Source organism: Eptatretus burgeri, chromosome 17 (assembly GCF_056783735.1).
Source record: "Eptatretus burgeri isolate ZD-2024b chromosome 17, Ebu_testis_v1, whole genome shotgun sequence".
NCBI lineage: Eukaryota > Metazoa > Chordata > Myxini > Myxiniformes > Myxinidae > Eptatretus > Eptatretus burgeri.
In genome coordinates, this window is record NC_140977.1 from 41,453,884 (window position 1) to 41,473,702 (window position 19,819).

Sequence of the window (19,819 nt, forward strand, 5' to 3'; positions counted from 1 at the left end):
ACTGCCCCCAGTCGCGCGATATCGAAGTATTCGCTTCTTGTTATTGTTAATTTTTACCAGTTATTTTTGCAGAGGTTAGCTGGGTACGGGAGCTTACAGGCACGGTTACCATGATCAAATGTCTTCCACCGCCTCCTTTCTGGTCTTGCACCCTCTGCTCTTTAACCCCCCCACACCCCCTCCTCCCTCCAGGTGTCTACAGGGCTCACACGGTCCACCATCAACCCCCTTCTGCTGAAACTACCTAAATTCAGGAGCACTGCTCACCTCCGCTCATGTTCTTCTTTTTTTCCCCATCTGTGGAACCAACTTCCACATCCTCTTCAATTTCATTCTTCCCTCCAGGTCTTCAAGACAGCTGTTCACCACCAATTCAGATAATCCCCAATCCAAAACCATGATATTTTCTACTCTTGTTCAGCCACTCTTTCAGCCAAGTTCAGCCAATCCCTCCTTCCAAATTTCCAGTTTTTATCCCCCGCCGTGTGGTGGAAGGGGGATATTGTTGTCACCCAGGTCGTCCGGCTGTCCGTCCGTACGTCCGGGCGTCAACATTTATTGCTGTGAGTGCGATAACTCATAAACTGTTCACCATATCGATTTGAAATTTGGGTCACACATGAACCACCTGAAAAGGAAGAACCCTATTGATTTTGGGCATGGCCGGATCCAAGATGGCCGACTGGGGCGGCCATCTTGAAAAAAATGTTTTTTCGCCATCTCGATTTGAAATTTGGGTCACAAATGTACCACCTAAAAAGAAAGAACCCTATTGATTTTGGGCGTGGCCGGATCCAAGATGGCCGACTGGGGCGGCCATCTTGAAAAAAATGTTTTTTGTAATAAATGGAAAACCGCTTATCTGATTTTAATTATTTTTGGTTACTACGTTCCTCACCCCTGGGGAATGTTTTCGAGATGATGACCAAATGTTGTCTTGTTTCCAATTCATCTCCCTCGTTATCTGGAATATGTATGACTTTTTTCATTCAATGGCGGGGGATTCCCCATCTCTGATGGTATATTTCCTCCTTGAAGTTTCCTTCTGTATCCATTATGTCCACCGCATAATCCTCTCCAATCCTCCATTCCTCTCCACACCCATTGTTTGTCCAAGTCTCCCTCTATCTTGGCATTCAACTCTGCTGTTGATGTTTTCCCCCTCTCTTTACTGTTCCTTTTGCGTCCTGTTTTTGTCTGTTGCATCCGGATCTGTTCAGTGTATCCAAAAATGCGAAAGCACGCAGTACGTCCTGATCTGTTCGGTGTATATCCCCAAGCCTCGACTGTTTATCCCCCAAAAAACCCGGTGGTTTCCTGGTGATGTAGTGTGTGCAGTGACTGTTTGTTGTCTGTTTGTGTGTACGTACAAAAAGGTGAGGCTTTGGAGAGAAGGGAAACCGCCATCCCAAAAGATCTGCTATCTGCGCCACTGCCACCTTGTTTGCCTTCACCACAGCTAACCCCCAGATCTAACAACACTTCTGAATCTGCAGGTGCTGCTGCTCCTACCGGTGGGTACACACAGAGGTGACATTGAGATTTTAATTTGTTTTCCTTTCCGAGCTAAAATTAAGGCTCATTTGCTTAATTTATTTATTTATTTCCCGGAATTGTGTATCATGACTGGCATCATCGACAGAACAAGAGGCCGCAGGAGTAGCTCATAACCGTGTGAGCCCGGCCAAGAGGCAGAGCCGACCGAGGGTCCGACTGGCCGCATGCTTCTCACAGGCTCCTGAACTGTGATGTCGGACTTCTCTCCAACATCCACTTGGGAATTTGGCATTTGCCAGGCCCTTTTGCCCTGCCAGATTTTTATTTTTTTGTTTTTTTTACTATAAGCGAGACATTGCAACCCTGCACTGACAGGTGTGTTTGACGTCCGCCTATTGTAAATTGTCCGAAACCTTTCTGTCCCTTTTAATGTGATGATGGACGGTGAGTTTACGTCGTCGTTCTCTCTCTCCTCTCTCCTCTCTCCTCTCTCCTCTCTCCTCTCTTTCCTCTCTCCTCTCTCTCCTCCCTCTCCTCTCTCTCTCTCTCCTCTCTCTCTCTCTCTCTCTCTCTCTCTCTCTCTCTCTCTCTCTCTCTCTCTCTCTCTCTCTCTCTCTCTCTCTCTCTCTCTCTCTTCCTCTCTTCCTCTCTTCCTCTCTCTCTCTCTCTTCTTCTCTCTCTCTCTCTTCTTCTCTCTCTCTCTCTCTCTCTCTCTCTCTCTCTCTCTCTCTCTCTCTCTCTCTCTCTGTCTCTCTCTGTCTCTCTCTGTCTCTCTCTGTCTCTCTCTGTCTCTCTCTGTCTCTCTCTGTCTCTCTCTCTCTCTCTGTCTCTCTCTCTCTCTTCCTCTCTTCCTCTCGTCCTCTCTCTCTCTCTCTGGGAAGCCATCTTGTTTCCTGACCAGTCTATTAGCCTTTTGAGATTACCAGATAAATCTTCAATTGGAATTATTGTTGTGATTATTTGTATCATTACTAATATTAATTTTATTATTTTAACCTCATAGTTTTATTTTTTTTATATTATGGAAAGCATACTGAAAAACAGGAACTAAATTGAGGTGGAATTTGAAATGGTGCACAAATTACAGATAATACGACGGGCCTCCAAGCGAAAGCTTTGAACCTTGGCCTGTCATTCCTTTCACTGCCATTTCCTCCCCACCGTTCGACCTGGCCCTACCCGATGGATGTGCTCATCTGAGAACCGGCCCGGCCATCCTGAATGGAGGAAACATCATGTTTAAAGAGCCTTGCAAGAAGCTTTCACAAATGTCCCGTCTCCGTGGTGTTGGTATCGACAACGGATCAAGCACGAAGCATTGTGCCTCGTGTAAACGTGTTCCCACTCAGTTTGCTGATTTCAGGTTGTATTGGGGGGGGGGAGGGGGTGAGGTGGAAGGTGAGGAAGTTAAGGATTTTGAGGGGGTGGGGGCATTTTAGCATGACCAGTTTGCTGATAGGATGACATTAAACCAAAATTCCCCCAAAATGAACTTTGCAACATGTGACTGAAGTAACGAGGTGAGCAGATTGATGCATTGCTCAAATTGAGAGGATGAAAGTTTTCTTCATCATTGGGGTTGAGGTTTGTCCTTTGGTGCAATGGAGAAACTCATTTGCTAAATGGTTTAGCAATTCCCATCAGGACCAATGCCTGGAGTTGAGAGACACCACAGCGTCCCTTGGTGTTTGAACTCTGAAGGCTCGTCCAGATTTTATATAACGTGTGGTTTAATTTATTTATTTTTATGGCGCGCGAGTTGAGATTCCCGTGTTTTGGGAGTCTACTCTTCCGCACGCTCAACCGGCCGGTGCGGCTGTGTTTGTGGGTGGGGTTAAGGTATAGCTTCGCAGACAACAGAATATGCATACATTGCATAAACGATCTTGGTATGACGATAACTGAGCTTTATCTAATGAGTCGAAGTTCAAGACTTTGGTTGACCCCTCCCCATCGTGATAATGGCGCCTCGTGTTGTTGAGTTGATTTTATTAAAGGCTAAAAAGAGTTGCTCGTGTTTAAAAGGACAATAATAATCATGATGATAATTAATCATAATACGCGCGACAGTATACTCCGAAGTCAGTATACGAGTGGCCGAAGCGTGTTACACAATTTGGGTGTGCTCGTGCCAAAATTCCTGAAAGATTGACATGAAACGATCCCATGCCGCTCCACGGACGACTCGTTTCGACCGCCGACAAACGCCGCTCAGTTTGTAAGTGCTCAGGGAGCCGAGGTTTTAGGTAGTGTGTCACTTCTGTCCCATCGTCCTGTGTGTGGTTTTTCGTTCACTGTAATCTTGATGGAAGTGAGTTTGGCTCTTCCACTGTGCGTGACACTGTTTCGGGTTCACGTCATGGCTTTTACAATGGATTGTATCAGCCAATGTGTTGTACTTCTGATGTACCTTCATGCAGCAAGAAGCGATCTTAGCTCCCACCTGTTGGTCTTTCTCCAGGAGGGTGGGGGTGGTGTGGAGGCCACACCCAATCTGCTCCGAATGTTTTAGAAATACTTATTTTCTATGAAGAATTTTCCTCTGGAAGCCTCTCGAGCCATGTTGCTAGCATTTCACGACGTCTTGGGTACCGGACTTGCACTCCACACGCTCCAATGTGATCTTGTTTATTAATTTGTCAAAGTGCCAACGCGAGTTTTAATTGCATTTGGGAATTTTCAATCATCGCCAAAACTTTTTTACATGGATACCTGTCTACTTCAGTCACGTGTTGGACATCATGTACTTTTACTGCTTACGGATTATTCATTTGTTGACCTTAAATTGGCTGCTTGGTGGTTCGAACACAGATTCTGGTTTGTGCAATATTTATCATGGTGTTGTAATGATTCCCCTCCCCCCCCCCACCCTCCCAAAACATTCATACTTCCGATTACAAATTCCCCCCTCCCCTCCCCCAAAAACTGCTGCCTTCCTCCTGCCTTCCAAAACGTTCTTGCTTCCTTTAGTAAAGCCTCCCACTCCCCAAACCCCAACCCCCACACAACATTTCTGCTTCCTACAGCAAAAAAAATCTCCCAAAACTGTTTAGTTTTTCGAATGCAATTTTTTTGGGGGGGTCGTGCCTCATTTAGATGTAGAATGTATTGGCAGAGCACCGTTACCCCCTTCACGTCATGTGAGCAAGATGCTGAACTTTCTGTTTTCCTGGGTAAAATGTGAGCGATTCGGTGTGATGTTTTTATTTTAGTTTTGTTTTGAATGTCATGATGAAAAGATGAAGTCCTGTGTGTGTTCTTTTAGATCTATTTTTTTCTATTTCTACTTTGTTGTTCTGATTTTGAAATAAAATTACCGGTGAATACCAGTGTTTACAGAAAACCCATGAAGCGACTGTCGCTTCAATATTCAGGTGAGCTTTCCCGGTCCTAGTTTTTGGTGCTTGTATTTAAATAATAAAACGTGCCTGATGTATAAACTTTTTTTGGGCCTACTCTTTGCGAAAGACATCTTGTATTCTTGAACGTCCACCAACTGATGCCAGCAGATGGGACACCGGGCTTGATGTTCTTCCAAGGGAAGGTGCACTTTGTGACGAAACACACTACCTGCGAAAAAAACCAATCTAATAGTTTGTAGTTGGCCCAGAGGTAAGTGCACTACCTGTCAGACTCGCGTGTGTGGAGGGAGAGAGCGGTTGAGGGGGGTTAAACTATCCACATTTACCTCCGCCACCAAAGGTGGAAGGAGTTTTTTTTTCCACCCCTGTCTGTTTGTGAACAGGATATCTCATAAAGTTGTGGACGGATTTGTATGAAACTTGGTGGGCAGGTTGGGTGTGTGACAAGGACGAACTGATTTGATTTTGGTGTCGATCTGAATATCCGGAGACGAGAATTTTTTTAATTTTTCTAAGTGATTCTTCACCAGTGAGAGACAGGGCCAAAAACGATAAATGACGTGACATTTCAAAAATTAATTGGGCACGATATGATATATTGAGGCATTGCGTGGCAGAAGTATGCGCTCCACTTGGTGCCCTTGCAGTTGTACATGTTAAAAATAGGTTGTCCTCCTCAGACTCGATTGTAGTGGCTTTAGTCTGAAAGGGCGTTGATGTACAAATGGGGGTGGGGAAGGGGGCAGGGGGAGGAGTTAATGACAATGATCTCAGGCTAATTGTGCAGCTTGTACATGTAACGCCACATAGGACATAGGACATTAACGTTTGAAAACCGTTTACATAAATTGTGAGTACAGTGGTCAATGGGACAATAAACATGGTACATGGAATTTGAATTTAGGCCCTAAATGCTCATGTCAGCTCAGTATTTTAAATACTACTCTCCAGTAATCCAGTGTGTGTTCGTGTTCTGTACACGTCGCTTCCCTATGGGGCAGGATTTATTTGGTGCGGACGGAAGAGATGCCGTTACGCAAAACCCCGAGTTGGCACTTTTGGTGAATTCTGGTTGTGGCTTATAATCAAGGGCAGTGTTTCTCAACCGGGGTTCCGCGGAACCCTAGGGTTCCGCAAGAGGTCGCTAGGGGTTCCGCGAGAAACAGTAATAAATAGGCTAATGTATTTTTGAGTAGTTTTTGTTTGATTTAATATTGGTAATTTTACTATACATGTACGGCATATTGTTGGAAACTCCTTGGTTATTATAATAGAGGCTTCAACCTCTTATATTATTTACAATTATAACAACCATAGGGAATGTATTGTTACGAATTTCGGTCCGTCCGGCGTGCGATCGGCCACGTAACTCAAATTGCGACCGTGTCGCCCACCGGAACGGACATTTCAGTTGTGACCCTCCTTGGAACTACCGCCAGGAGCTCGTCACGGGTGGGTCTTTCAACCCCACCACCTTCGTGCCAATCGGCCACCCGCGCAGGATAGGGTTGTTCGCCAAACTCGACCTACCTAAGTACCTGCGCGAGTAGTTAACCGGGTGATCGTACCTCGCCGCTGGCCGGCCTAGGACACGAACCGCTTCAGCGGTCCGTTCCGTGCTTCAGTGATAACCGAGCGGTGTTATCGCCAACCGCGACGGATGTGATTCTATTTACTGGGTGCTTAAACCCTTCTAACAATTGAGACGGCGCCACCACATGCACTTTCACAAAAGCAAAGAAAAGCCACCCTCCAAGACAAGGGTGGCAGACAGGTCCGTGGACCAAATGTACGTGGAACCTGGATGAGCGGCCAGGTCCACGAGACCGAAGGGTCTTACCCGCGCCCTCGTGGCGCGATGGGGGGCAAGCCACGATGTCAGCGTAGCTGCGCCTGGCTTCGTGCCCCTGGCGTGGCCGGTGAGCTCTCTCCGGCATTCTCCGCACGGCACGTGTTTCACCGTCGGCACCACGGTTGGGGAGGGGAACGGACGGGGTTACCGGCGCTTTCTTAGCGCGGAGCTCGGTAAGGGAGAGGGGAATTGCTGACGCTCCGTCCAACGAGTTGAGGCTCTGGACCGCACTGGCTCCGGCGAACTCCTCCTGGCTGTGGCCTCCACTATGCCCCTTCTCCGGCGGCGGTCCCCACTCAGCCCTCTGGTTCGCCTCTGAGCCCTCCTCCGCGTCCCTGCTCCACTCAGCAACTCGCCCCTCAACTTCGACCTGAGCTCCGAGCTCCTTCTTCTCCGTCGATCGGCCCCCGTCTGCTTCGAGCTCCGTCTCCCGATTCTGCCCCACCGACACTGTCTCGAGCTGCGTTGTGCTCGCGCTTATGTAGGCCGGGGGAGTAGTGCATATGTAAATTTGTGGATCACAGCGGGTTTGGAGGCAGGGCTATACCACCTGATGCTCAGCCCTTGGATGGATGAAAAGTGAGCGTGAATGATTCCTGATCCGATTTCTTTTTCGAAAGGATCCCATTCACAACCCATGGCACGGCGTTCGGTAGAAAGGCGAAGGTGGTGGGAGTTTGTTGTGGTGGTTTGGGAAGGGTGTTGGTGGTGGCGATTTGGTTGTTGGCGGGTGTCGTTTGAGAGTGGGGGTGAGGCGATGTTTTCGGGGTGGGGTTGTGGAGGTGAAGGGGGCGAAGGTGGTGGTGGTTTGGTGTAGTTGTTTGGGGGCCTTGTTGGTGGTGGCGATTTGGTTGTTGGGGGATTATTGGTCCAAAATAACGACAGCAAAAGAAAAACGGCTATCTCAAAGGATCGCAGCCCTGTGAACACGGATATTCCCTCTAAACAATGGTGGGGAAATCTAACTACACATATACTTATCGTCATAACTGATCGAAGGTCCTTTATGGTGGTCTGCGAATTTCCACAGCCGTAACAGTATTTAACGATGTCTATATGGTGCCAGTGTGAAACCGCCCTCACTGGTTAGTGGACTTCCTGTACGCGGCGGATTCGTATATCATTGAGTGACTGACTCAAGTACGGGACGCACGCACGCACGGTGTCCATCTATCTTCTCTGTGCTTCCTCGCGCGAAGTCAGTCTCTCTCTCAGTCTCTCTCTCAGTCTCTCTCTCTCAGTCTCTCTCTCAGTCTCTCTCTCAGTCTCTCTCTCTCTCTCTCTCTCTCTCTCTCTCTCTCTCTCTCTCTCTCTCTCTCTCTCTCTCTCTCTCTCTCTCTCTCTCTCTCTCTCTCTCTCTCTCTCTCTCTCTCTCTCTCTCTCTCTCTCTCTCTCTCTCTCTCTCTCTCTCTCTCTCTCTCTCTCTCTCTCTCTCTCTCTCTCTCTCTCTCTCTCTCTCTCTCTCTCTCTCTCTCTCTCTCTCTCTCTGTTAGTTCTTCTGTTTACCTTTATTGCTTCAGCTTTATTTGTTTAAGTTTTGTTTATCAAGTTACATGAGGTGTGTTTTTTTTTTTTTTTGATTTAAATTTTTTTTTTTTGTGAATTAAAACCTCGGTGTGAGGTCTCATAAACGAGTAGTATGTTTTTTTTTTTTTTTCATTGCCAATAAATTTGACAAAAAGGGGGTCATTTTTTCCTTAAACCAGGTATCCGAAAAAAAGATATATTTACCATGTGAACTACGATAAAAATATAAAAGAGCTAGATATTAATAATGATATATAATAATTTTTATGCAGGGGTTCCCTGAGACATGAAAACTATTTCAAGGGTTCCACAAGGGTAAAAAGGTTGAGAAACGCTGATCAAGGCGATTGTTTGGAAAATAGTGATAATATTGTTACGGTTGTGGAAATTCACAGAACACCATTCAGGTTTCCCAGATATCAGTTATGTCGATAAGTGTGTGTTCAGATTAGATTTCCCCACCGATGTCTAAAGGGATTTATTCGTGTAACTGGGCTGTGATCTTTGAGTCAGCCATTATTCTTTTGCTATCTTTATTTTGGAACAACCACAACTTCAACAACCACAACTTCAACAACCACAACTGCATCTGAACAACCACGCCATCCCCACCACAGAGCAACCACAACAACGCCTCACCTTCATCTCCACAAACGCCGCCATCTTTTCGCCAGCCACGGCGAATCCCACGGACGAGCGGCATCTCCGCCGACAGACGCGGGAGCCGATGATTTCTACAACGTCCGCTTTCCACGGCTGATGATTTCTACAACGTCCGCTTTCCACGGCTGATGATTTCTACAACGTCCGCTTTCCACGGCTGATGATTTCTACAACGTCCGCTTTCTCCGCATTTCGCGACGAAATCGGATCAAAATATCAAAAGGGGCAGAGCCAGCAGGGGGTGAAGTGTGAGAGGTGAGAGATCAACCTCACCCACGGACCCCATAAAAAGGCACGCAGAACGCCAAGCAGTCAGTCGAGTTGAGTCGGTTTGGGTGCGCCGTGGAGTTCGTCTGAAGTCTGGAAGCGGAGTCGAGCTGCAGTCTCTTTTGGAGTCGCGGTGCAGTCGGGAGAACACCACAAGGTTCGAGTCCAGTGGAGGGCAGTCGGAGCACAGCAAAGCCTGGAGCGCAGCCAAGCCTGCAGGGCCGTGCAGAACTGCAGGAAGGTGGAGAAAGCGGGAGAGAGGTCGCCAGCCAGCGAGTCACCACGAGGGTGGCAGGTAACTAGCACGGTCTCGTGGAGCTCTTGCGGTCTCCACAGTTCCACGAACATAAAGGCCTACGGGTCCAGTCTGCCATTTCCTTTCCTGGGGTTTTCTTTGTATGAAAGTTGTGGCACAGTGTCTATAAGTAGAACTGTTAAGTGATTGTGTACATAATAAATAGACAAACGGCTGTAGGTCTTTGTTTGCTCGTGTCCTGTCCCTTACCCCCATTGCATTCATTGCCTTGACTGCATACATGTGTAAATAAATGTCCTTGTTTAAATGTTCACCTGTTCGTTGCGTCCTTTCCTGTCATTGACTGCCATTATTACGTACGGAATATTAGCTGGCTTTTAAATAGCTGATAAGATAATCAGGTCCAACTGGGCCTCGCGATAATACACCACTCGGCAAATCGCAAACGGAGCGAGCTGCTTAAGCGGCTCGTTTCCAAGCAGGTCCCGTTGAGGTGTAAATCCCCGGCATTTCTGTCTGCGCACATACTTAGGTAAATCGACAATTCTGCGATTGGACCCTGTCGCACGTGGACAGAATAGTTAGCTGATTCACGGTGTGATTAAAAACACACCCGTAGCTGGATTTCGGCGTTGATCTGAAAGCTGCGACTAGGTTTGCCACGTCCGGTGGGCGCGCGGCTGCGATTAGTTAAAAGCGGTCGCTCGCACGCCAGAGTGGTGAGAAACCATAACAATATAATTGCGCTTCAATCACAAATGGTGCCTCTGAGTTATCTGTGTCATGCGATGGAGGGAGAAAGCACGGAAATGACACCGTCCCACAAAGAGGTGTTCTACTTGTGGCACCGGTGCTTATGGATGCAGGAATGGACAATTAGTTCCACGTTCTCAGGAACTGCAGTGGCAAAGTTACTTTTAAGTACAGTTCACCACGTTTTCTGTACATAGTATTACAAGTTGAGAGCACAATGAAATTGTAATGGCTGACAAAGTACAGCAAGCGAGGTCTGACACGGCACAACATGAAATGGCATTTCATTTTCAGCTTCCGCCACCTTTTACGGGAGACGCTGCCGAATCATTTAGTTTGTGGGTTCTGCGTTGTGAAGTAGCTCTGAATGTTTCTTCATCTAATCTTGATAAGGCAAAGCTTTTACTGCCAAGATCATCAGGTTCTGCATTTTCTTACTGGCAGAGCCTCCTGCCTGCAATCGGTATCTATGAAATCATACGCTTGGCGCGTCTGTCCGTCGGTCACGCAAAATATCGTGACGTGACAGAATCTCGCAAGATCGTGAATTAAACACTTCATGTTATTTTAGTTTTAATATTGTTATTTATGCATCACAAAAAAAGAAGATTAATTCAGGATCATTTGTTAACACGATTGGGCTACTCACAATCACTTGAGATTGGCAGTTCCACGGAATTTCCACAAGAGATGTTTCGGGAGTTGGTGAATTGTCCGTCGTTTTGGCTGTGACTTCACACCCGACACATGTTGGCGTAACTTTGATGGAGACCGGTTATGTCTGAGGGATGGCGCAGCCTGACTGCCGGCGACCAGAGACAGTGCAACAAGCTGGCGGGGGAACGTCATGGGTAAAGATGGCGTGGCCTGTCTGCTGGCGTCGAACCATCGTCAGATAAATTGTCTTTACAGAAGTTTTTATTTAATCAAGCAGCATCTTTAAGGAACACATAGCTAGACAATATTGAATTCACATATTTAACTGTTCTTTGCATAATGGTGAAGTCCCATTTTACATTACATCCAATGTCCACGGGTACCTGCTGTTAAACAATAATTATGAAGAAACGTAAAATGGTCTCGGTGCCGTTTTTGGGTGCATTCAGTACTTGGCAACATTCCAAACATATCTGAACACTCGTCTTCAGAAACCAAATGAACTGTGAGATGTTGATGCAGCATAAGTGGGAAGTTTGTTGGATGAAGCCTTTGGTTCTCCAAGCAGTGACGACTCGAGGATACATACACGAGGAACTTTGGTGCAGGAGGAAGCCATTCAGCCCATCATGCCTGCGCTTGACCAACTCCAGTATCTTCACCCATCCACACACAAGCTACCTACCGTGCAGACAAGCCAATATCCCCATACACCTCTATCTCCAATGCATCGAGGTACCCATCTAAATCTCATTTGAAATTATCCAACCCTCCGCTGCCACTACCTTTTTGGGGAAAACCGTTCCATGCATTACCCACTCTCCGAATGGAAGACCCCTGCCTTAAAACTGTCCTAACTCTCATCTTTATCATCAAGCTATGGCCTCTGGACATAACACTGTCCACTCTGCTTAACAAAAACTCACTTCACCTATCTTGTCCACATCCTTCATTATTTTAAACATCTATATCAGATCACTTCACGTTTACCTCCTTTTCAATGTATGAAGTGCTATCTCCTTCAACCGCTCCTCATAGCTTTGTCGAGCTTATCCTGGAATTGATCTGGTAGCTTGATGTCATAACCTCTATGGCATTTACATCTCCCTCTCAGAAAACATGGACTAACTTTTAACCACTCATCCCAACCCTCACTTACTCGTATGTGGTGATTTAAATCGTTACCATGCCAATTGATTGTGTGTTGGTACCTCTCTCACCAGCCATAGCATTTCAGCAAAGGACTTCTGTGGCTCCATGGGCCTGACTCAATCTGTGAACTTTCTGGATTGTTCCCAATGGCAAATCATCCATCCTGGACTTGTAGTGCTGCAAACGAGACCCCCCTCTCCCCCCTCCCCCCCCCCCAAAAAAAATCATGGTATGCAACCGGTGGCACCAAAAGCTGCCATATCCATCCAATCCAATGGGACTATACTCCGTGCAGAGCGTTGTTGCTGCTGAAGCAGTCTCCTTGGCTATTGGGTACAATCCTTTACGGGTCGCCACTCCGACACAGGATACTCGAATGGCTCAATCATCCGAGCAAGTTGCTACTCATTTTGTCGACCTCTGAAGGATGACGGGCTGAGTCAATCCCACCTGGTATTAATTCAACAGCCAAGGAGGATTTGAACTCAGGATCCGAGGATCCCAAGCCCACCACCCTAACCATTAAGCCAACACCAGGCATAAAAGCTTCCATATATTGTATATTTTTGTGTTCACCGGGGTCCCAAGAGTGAGAAAATGCATGATGCCACCCTGGCATACGAGTACATCATTACGAATTTGCATAAATCCAAGATTGACCCAGCGATTATCTCATCTGACTTGGCTTTCACTATTTTGACCATAATTCTGTTTCTTATCTCCATTTTTGAGTGATTTCAAAGACTAGAATATTTGATTATGTATGAACAATACATGTGCATAAGTCTGTCACATAAAGGGACAATTCCTCATTTGCATAAATCCAATATGGCTGCCAATTTGACCTGTTCTACACTATTTTGGCCATAATTGTGCTTCTAATCAACACTGAGTAATTCCAAAGGCTATTATTATGTTTTAATTTGTGTTTACAATGTATTTGCCTGATTCTGGAACACACACATTGGAAGAAATAGTAAAATACAGAAGTAACATTTGTCTTTCAGCTCATTGCACTGTTGGTGGCTCGAATAGTATTCATCATCATCTAATTATATATAGAGTTACCTCCACCACAGAAGGGGGACATTTGTTATGTTTTCACCCATGTCTGTCTGTGAGCAGGATATCTTGAAGTTGTGGATGAATTTTGATGAAATTTGGTGGATCGGTTGGGTGTGTGACAAGGACGAACTGATTAGATTTTGATGAAGATCCAAATATGAGAATTTTTAAGTGGTTAAGCCGCTTTAATATTTGTGTGTGTCCTTCCTTCCGTCTGTCAAAAATGAAGAACCTTTCTCACCCACCCTGTTTAATTCCAAAGGGTTCTAAATTGTAATTGAAGAGAGTTCCTGAGGGTGATTCTTATGGGTTCTCAAGGAAAATTCCAAATTATTCTCAAGGAAAATTCATGTTGAATTGCCAATTGTGACAAGAGATTGTCGATTTGGGAAATTTGCATGCAGATGTCACAATCGTTAACGATGCAATGCACCGGCGCCGCAAACAGAGCACGAAGGGTGCTTTTGCTGAAATCATGCCGGAAAATTTTCAGCACCTCTATGCCACACTTTTAAGGTCACACCTAGAATACGGCCTACCGGTGTGGAAGCCGTTTCGTCAGTGGGATAGAAAGATACTCGAGCGGCTTCAGCGATGCTGATTAGATTTCAGACAAATTCGACGAGATGATTAGAAATTGAGATGGGGAACTCCAAGTCTCATTTGAAGAACCGCCTTGTTTCAGTCGGGATGACCGCTTTCGTGGTCACTCCTGGAAACTGACCAAGCCTTCGGCCCGCTACTGGAGGATAGCAGTCTTATATACTCATCGACTGGTTAATGTGTGGAACCGACTCAACGGAGAAGCTGATCAATCACTATATGTCGATACATCTAACAAGAGTTTGGACAAGCTGCTGTTTCAACAATGATAGGACCACATCGGGCGCTGCCCTCCTGTCCTACCTGACCTGACCTGACCTCCTCCTACCTCCAAAAAATAGTCATTTGGTGTCAAAACAGAATGGTTCTAAAAATGTATGTATGATGTACGAGGTGCAGTGGAACACGAGAAGTAAGAGTGTTAGCATCAACTCCGCTTTATTGCGCGTCCTGATGTACATTCCTGCCACCCCTAGCGGGCGAATCATGATATACGAAAACCAAATCACGTGATACAGCACACTCCTCCCCTCGTAAAATGACAAGTCAAATGATGAAAGGACAATCATAACATGACCAACCGAAACCAATCAACACTCATAATCCTCCAAGTACCGCGGCCGCACCCTGACCCGCCTCGGACGAGCAGCGCCGCCAGACAGCCCAGGCTCAGACACCTCCCGGCTCGGTCGAGGTGACACCCTCGCCGGACTCGCGCCATCCGCAATAACAACTGCCCCCGGCTGACCAGCCTGCCCGACGTCCCCGGGCAGGACTGAATCAGGCGAAGACCCCCTGGGCGTCGGCACATCCAGCCCTGGCGATACAACGTCTGGCCACGGCGACATTACAGGTGGGGGTCCCACATCGTTCGGCCCGGAGGGGTGTGTGGGGGGTGACGCTGAACAGCGATCATGCATTTGGTCCACGTGCCGCTTCCACACCTCCCCACCATCAGTCCGCACCATGCAATTCGCCGGCCCCAGCACCACAGAGACCATAGCCGGCACCCATTTGGAACCGTGGAAATAATCGCGCACCATTACCCGCTGTCCCACATCAAAACTGCGCAGCAGCGTCGGACGCGACACCGTCCCACTCCCCGACCCTCCAGGTCGCAGCAAATCCAGTCTGGACCGCAATGCCCGTCCATAGAGACGAATGGCAGGCGAATCACCTGTGACAGGATGAATCGCGTTCCTGTAATGGAGCAAAAAGACATCGACCACTGTCTGCACAGGTGCAACACCCCCCTGCGCAAAGCCCGTTTCAACATCTTAACAAACGACTCAGCCTGCCCATTCGTCTCAGGATAATACGGTGCGGACCTCAAATGTCGAATACCATTTTGACGCATAAACTCATCAAATACACCCGCGATGAACTGCGGACCGTTATCAGAGACCAGGATCTCCGGTAATCTTTTATTAGCAAAGATCGTCCGCAGTTTCTCTACTGTAATGTTTGCTGATGTATGCTGCATTACTACAACCTCCGGCCATTTAGAGAATGCATCGATCACAATCAAAAACATTTTGCCATTAACCGGCCCCGCAAAATCTACATGGACCCTCTGCCAGGCTCTGTCTGGGGTCGGCCATAGCCCCGAGGCTCGATGCGGGTTATCAGCATCTGTTTGACACGTGGCGCAACGCTTAACCAACCGCTCAATGTCTTTGTCCAACCCCGGCCACCACAACAGGCTACGAGCAAGACTCTTGGTCTTCACGATGCCAAGGTGACTGACATGCAGTTCTTCCAAACACTGCTGCCTGAACTTCGATGGAATCACCGTCCTCATTCCCCACATAACGCACCGTTGGACCAACGACAGCTCCGATGCACGCGACGTGAAAGGTTGAAATGCCAGTGTCGAAGGTAGATCGCTCCAATTCCCCGTAGAAATCGCCTGGACGACACGGGCGAGCACCGGATCACGAGCCGATTCCACCGCGACCTGTCTGGCCGTGATCGGCCCGCTTTGGACCTGGCCCAGCGTGAACACATCGACCCGGTCGGCCGACTCAGACGCAGCTGGACCCTCTGCACACGGCAAGTGTGAGAGCCCGTCGCAGTTAGCATGCTTCTCGGTGCTTCGGAACTGAATATCATAATCGTAAGCAGCAAGAAACAGACACCACCGCTGTATTCGCGCGGCCGCTACCAACGGTACCCCGCGTTCGGGTCTCAGGATGAATTGAAGTGGTTTGTGATTCGTCTGCAAAGTGAAATGCTGCCCCAGCAGGTATTGATGAAACCTCCGCACACCCCAGACGAGGCTGAGACCCTCGCGCTCGATCTGGGCATATTCCCGCTCTGCTGCGGACAGGGTCCGGGATGCAAAACAAACAGGCCGCTCGGAACCATCGTCCATCCTGTGGGAGAGCTCTGCCCCAATGCCATATGCAGAGCTGTCGCATGCCAATAAGAGCGGACGCGCAGGCTCGTAGTGCACAAGGACCGTATCCTCTGTGAGCAGCCGCTTGACGCGGTCGAACGATGCCTGGTGTGCAGGCCCCCAAGCCCACCGCTCGTCCTTCCTGAGCAACCGCGTTAACGGCGCAAGTTGTGAGCTGAGCCTACGCACGAACCTTTGGTAATACTGGGCCATACCAATGAACGAGCGCAGCTGCGTCTTGTCGCGAGGCGGTGGCATGTGTTGAATCGCCTCCACCTTCCGAGGACCTTTCAACAGCCCCTCCGGTGTGATGATGTGCCCGAGGTATTCCAAGCGCTGCTTGAAGAACGCGCACTTGTCCCTGTTCAAGCGCAGGCCGCACGCTTCTAGCTTTGTCAGCACTTGGGCAATGTTCGCAAGATGCTCGTCCGCCGTTTTCCCCACAATGAGCACATCGTCCAGGTAGGTCTGAGCGGGCAGGCCAATGCAAACCTGATCCATGGCTTTCTGCCACAAAGCTGGAGCCGTAGCAATCCCAAAACAGATGCGGGTATATCGATAGAGTCCTTGACACGTGTTGATTGCCAAAAGCTCGCTACTCCCGGGATCCATCGCCAGGTGAAAATATGCATCACGCAGGTCTAGCTTCGTGAAGTATCGACTCCCCGCCAATCGCGCATATATTTCATCGATTTGACGGCTGTGGATATTGCTCCATGCTGAGCCCCGGGTTAACCGTGGATTTGAAGTCCCCGCACAATCGGACGTCTCCATTCCGTTTCAGCACTGTGACAACTGTGGTGGCCCAATCTGAGTACGACACCCGTTCGATCACTCCACAGGCCTCCAGCCTATCCAGTTCACCCTTGACCTTGTCCCACAGGGCATACGGCACCAGTCGTGGTTTACAAAAACGAGGAACCACCCCCTCCTTCAGAAAGAGCTTTGCCTCCACGCCCTTGAGTTTCCCAAGGTCGTCGCAAAACAAACCTTGATGTCTTTGAAGAATCTTCTCCAACTGATCATCCCACCGGCTCGGCACGGGTTGCACAAGGTGAACTGCGGCCCAGTCTATCCTGATGCGGGACAGCCAGTCTCGGCCGAGGAGAGACGGTCCCCTCCCCCGCACGACGTACAACGGAAGCGTGGCGACCTGGCCTTGGTACCGCACAGACACGTCTGCCATCCCGACTGGCGTTATCTTCTCGCGGGTGTACGTAAACAGCGTGAGGTTTGACGCTGTTTACGTACCGAACATCCTCGCGAGTCTGCTCGATCGCTGTAGCCGTGCTGACCGCCGAGTCGAATATCATGGCTTCACCCTTCAGCCGTAGAACCGCCGAAACCATCTTCACATCTTGTAAACCAGCAATAAAACGATCTCTGAGCCGAGCTGGACGCTCCTCCGCCGTGAACTTGCATGCCACGGAAGAATGCTTAATCCGTGCCACAAAATCAGCGACGCGCTCCTCTTCACCTTTCGAGAGGCGATCGAACTGGTATCGAGCGAGCTGTAATGACATCTCCGGCGCCATGTGTGCTTTCATCTTCTCCACAATGTCCCGAAACGACAGCCCGTCATCACAGGGCTTGTCCGGCGCCACCAAATCACTCAGTAGTCGATAATGCTCCGCCGAAAGCGAAGCGAGCAAGATCGACTTCTGTTTGCTCTCGTCGACCACATCATTCGCGTGGAAATAGCATCCCAATTGCTCTGAAAACAATTCGAAGTCGTCTCCGCCGAAAACGGGCACATGTCCGTTTTCAACCATCCTCGTCGCCAACTATGGTGTACGAGGTGCAGTGGAACACGAGAAGCAAGAGTGTTAGCATCAACTCCGCTTTATTGCACGTCCTGATGTACATTCCTGCCACCCCTCGCGGGCGAGTCATGATATACGAAAACCCAATCACGTGATACAACACAGTATGTGGAGTATAGAAAGTAACAGTTCACATTATCTATGCACCTAAACTCTCATGCCCAACACTTCAAAGCACATGCATTAACACATAGTTCCCAGTCACTCATGATTTGCTTTGGATTACGAAAGCAGAATTGGTTTTCATCATCAGAATCACTTTCCATAAAGTTTGCAAGTGCAATCGATGTGAAAGGATTCACAAGACAGTCTTCTATGTCATCTCGGTCTCCTGGAAGTACAGCTGCACATTGACAGGTCTGTCATGGACAATTTGTCAGGCTCTGGCGTTGCATGTAACTGATTCATCATTTGTGTCTGGGAGAACCATCTGGACTTCATATATCCAAACAGTGACATCAGGGGGTTCATCGATCGGTGTTGTACGTTGTCGTCGTATCATAAATTGATAAACAGCGCTGATGAGGTGAAGATGGAAACTGTCTTCTGTTGGATGGAAATTTATTGGCCAGGACGTTCTTGCCAGCCTTCTCACACCTCAAGGTGTTCAGTGATTCGGTTTCCACATCCCCATACATTGCTCCAACAAACTTGGTAGCTGCCACTACTTGGTCCTTGGTCAAGATTGGTGTAGTTCCCAATCTGAAAAGGTCATGGAATCTCTGGGATTTCTGCATCAGTAAGTCGAAACAGTCCACTTTCTGTGTCTAAAGAAGGAGCTTGTTATGTCACATCCGGTGAGGCAATACACAGAGATCATTATGTTTCTCTGTGCAACGGTGACTGCATTGTATGTGTCACACACTGGTATGTACCAAACTAACGGGGTGTGTTTTCTTTCATGCCTTGTGAGGCAATATATTTCCGATGCTGCAATAGTTGACCGATGGTGCACAAGAAGTACGTGAACATCTGTGTCAGGACTGCATACCACTATTTTGTCACAACCATGATGTGCTGCAACTACAGTCTGGATAATGATGTGAGTATCAGCCTCTTGGTTTATTGCAAACTTGGTACTTCTGCAACAGAACTTGATGGGATTCTGATTGTTTTGTAATCCTTTCCACCACTGATGTAGAGTACTTTTCTTGGTTTAGAAGGGTTGGCCCCTTTTCAGTTATGTACTTTGTATAGTACTCTGCAAGGGCGGTTTTGTTCTTTGCAACACTCAAGAACTGCCTCCAGTGTCCTGCTTTCTTGCAAGACATGGTAAGAACGGCCAGGAACATGACCAGGCTGTTCAACTGTCACATTTTTGATTGTTTTCCTCATATTTGTCAAACACGATGTGGAGTTGTTTGGCTTCGTTTCCAGGAGCAGATCTGCTCTTCTCCATGATATGGTCGACAAACTTGCCAGCCGTGTCGGTTTTCTACGTTGATGTAGAAGATGGAACGATTGTTTGGATCACTGCGTGGCCACCAAAGACACTTGTGTCATGGCTTTCTATTGCAGTGATCTTGCACAGTGACCTGCTTCGACATTCACGGACTTGTGCTTCACGTATTCGCGGTTTATAAAATGTGACCTGCTTCGACATTCACGGCCCTGTGCTTCACGTATTCGCGATTTATAAAATGCGACCTGCTTTGACATTCACGGTCCTGTGCTTCAGGTATGTGCGGTTTATAAAATGCGACCTGCTTTGACATTCACGGTCCTGTGCTTCAGGTATGTGCGGTTTATAAAATGCGACCTGCTTCGACATTCACAGTCCTGTGCTTCACATATTCGCGGTTTATAAAATGCGACCTGCTTCGACATTCACGGTCCTGTGCTTCACGTATTCGCGATTTATAAAATGTGACCTGCTTCGACATTCACGGTCCTGTGCTTCACGTATTCGCGGTTTATAAAATGCGACCTGCTTCGACATTCACG

The 19,819-nt window shown here is 47.9% G+C and overlaps 1 protein-coding gene across 2 annotated transcripts in view; it reads left to right on the forward strand.

Annotated features, from left to right (window-relative positions):
• The window catches only part of MARF1 (meiosis regulator and mRNA stability factor 1), a 121,089-nt gene extending 119,057 nt beyond the window's left edge, over positions 1-2,032 (forward strand). For both annotated transcript variants that reach the window (XM_085862548.1, XM_085862550.1), the window contains exons 25-26: positions 1,377-1,514; positions 1,643-2,032. In XM_085862548.1, the coding sequence (XP_085718674.1) occupies positions 1,377-1,514; positions 1,643-1,749 (245 nt within the window). In that variant the 3' untranslated portion in view covers positions 1,750-2,032. The remainder of the gene's footprint in view (positions 1-1,376; positions 1,515-1,642) is intronic.
• Positions 2,033-19,819: the final 17,787 nt, after the last annotated feature.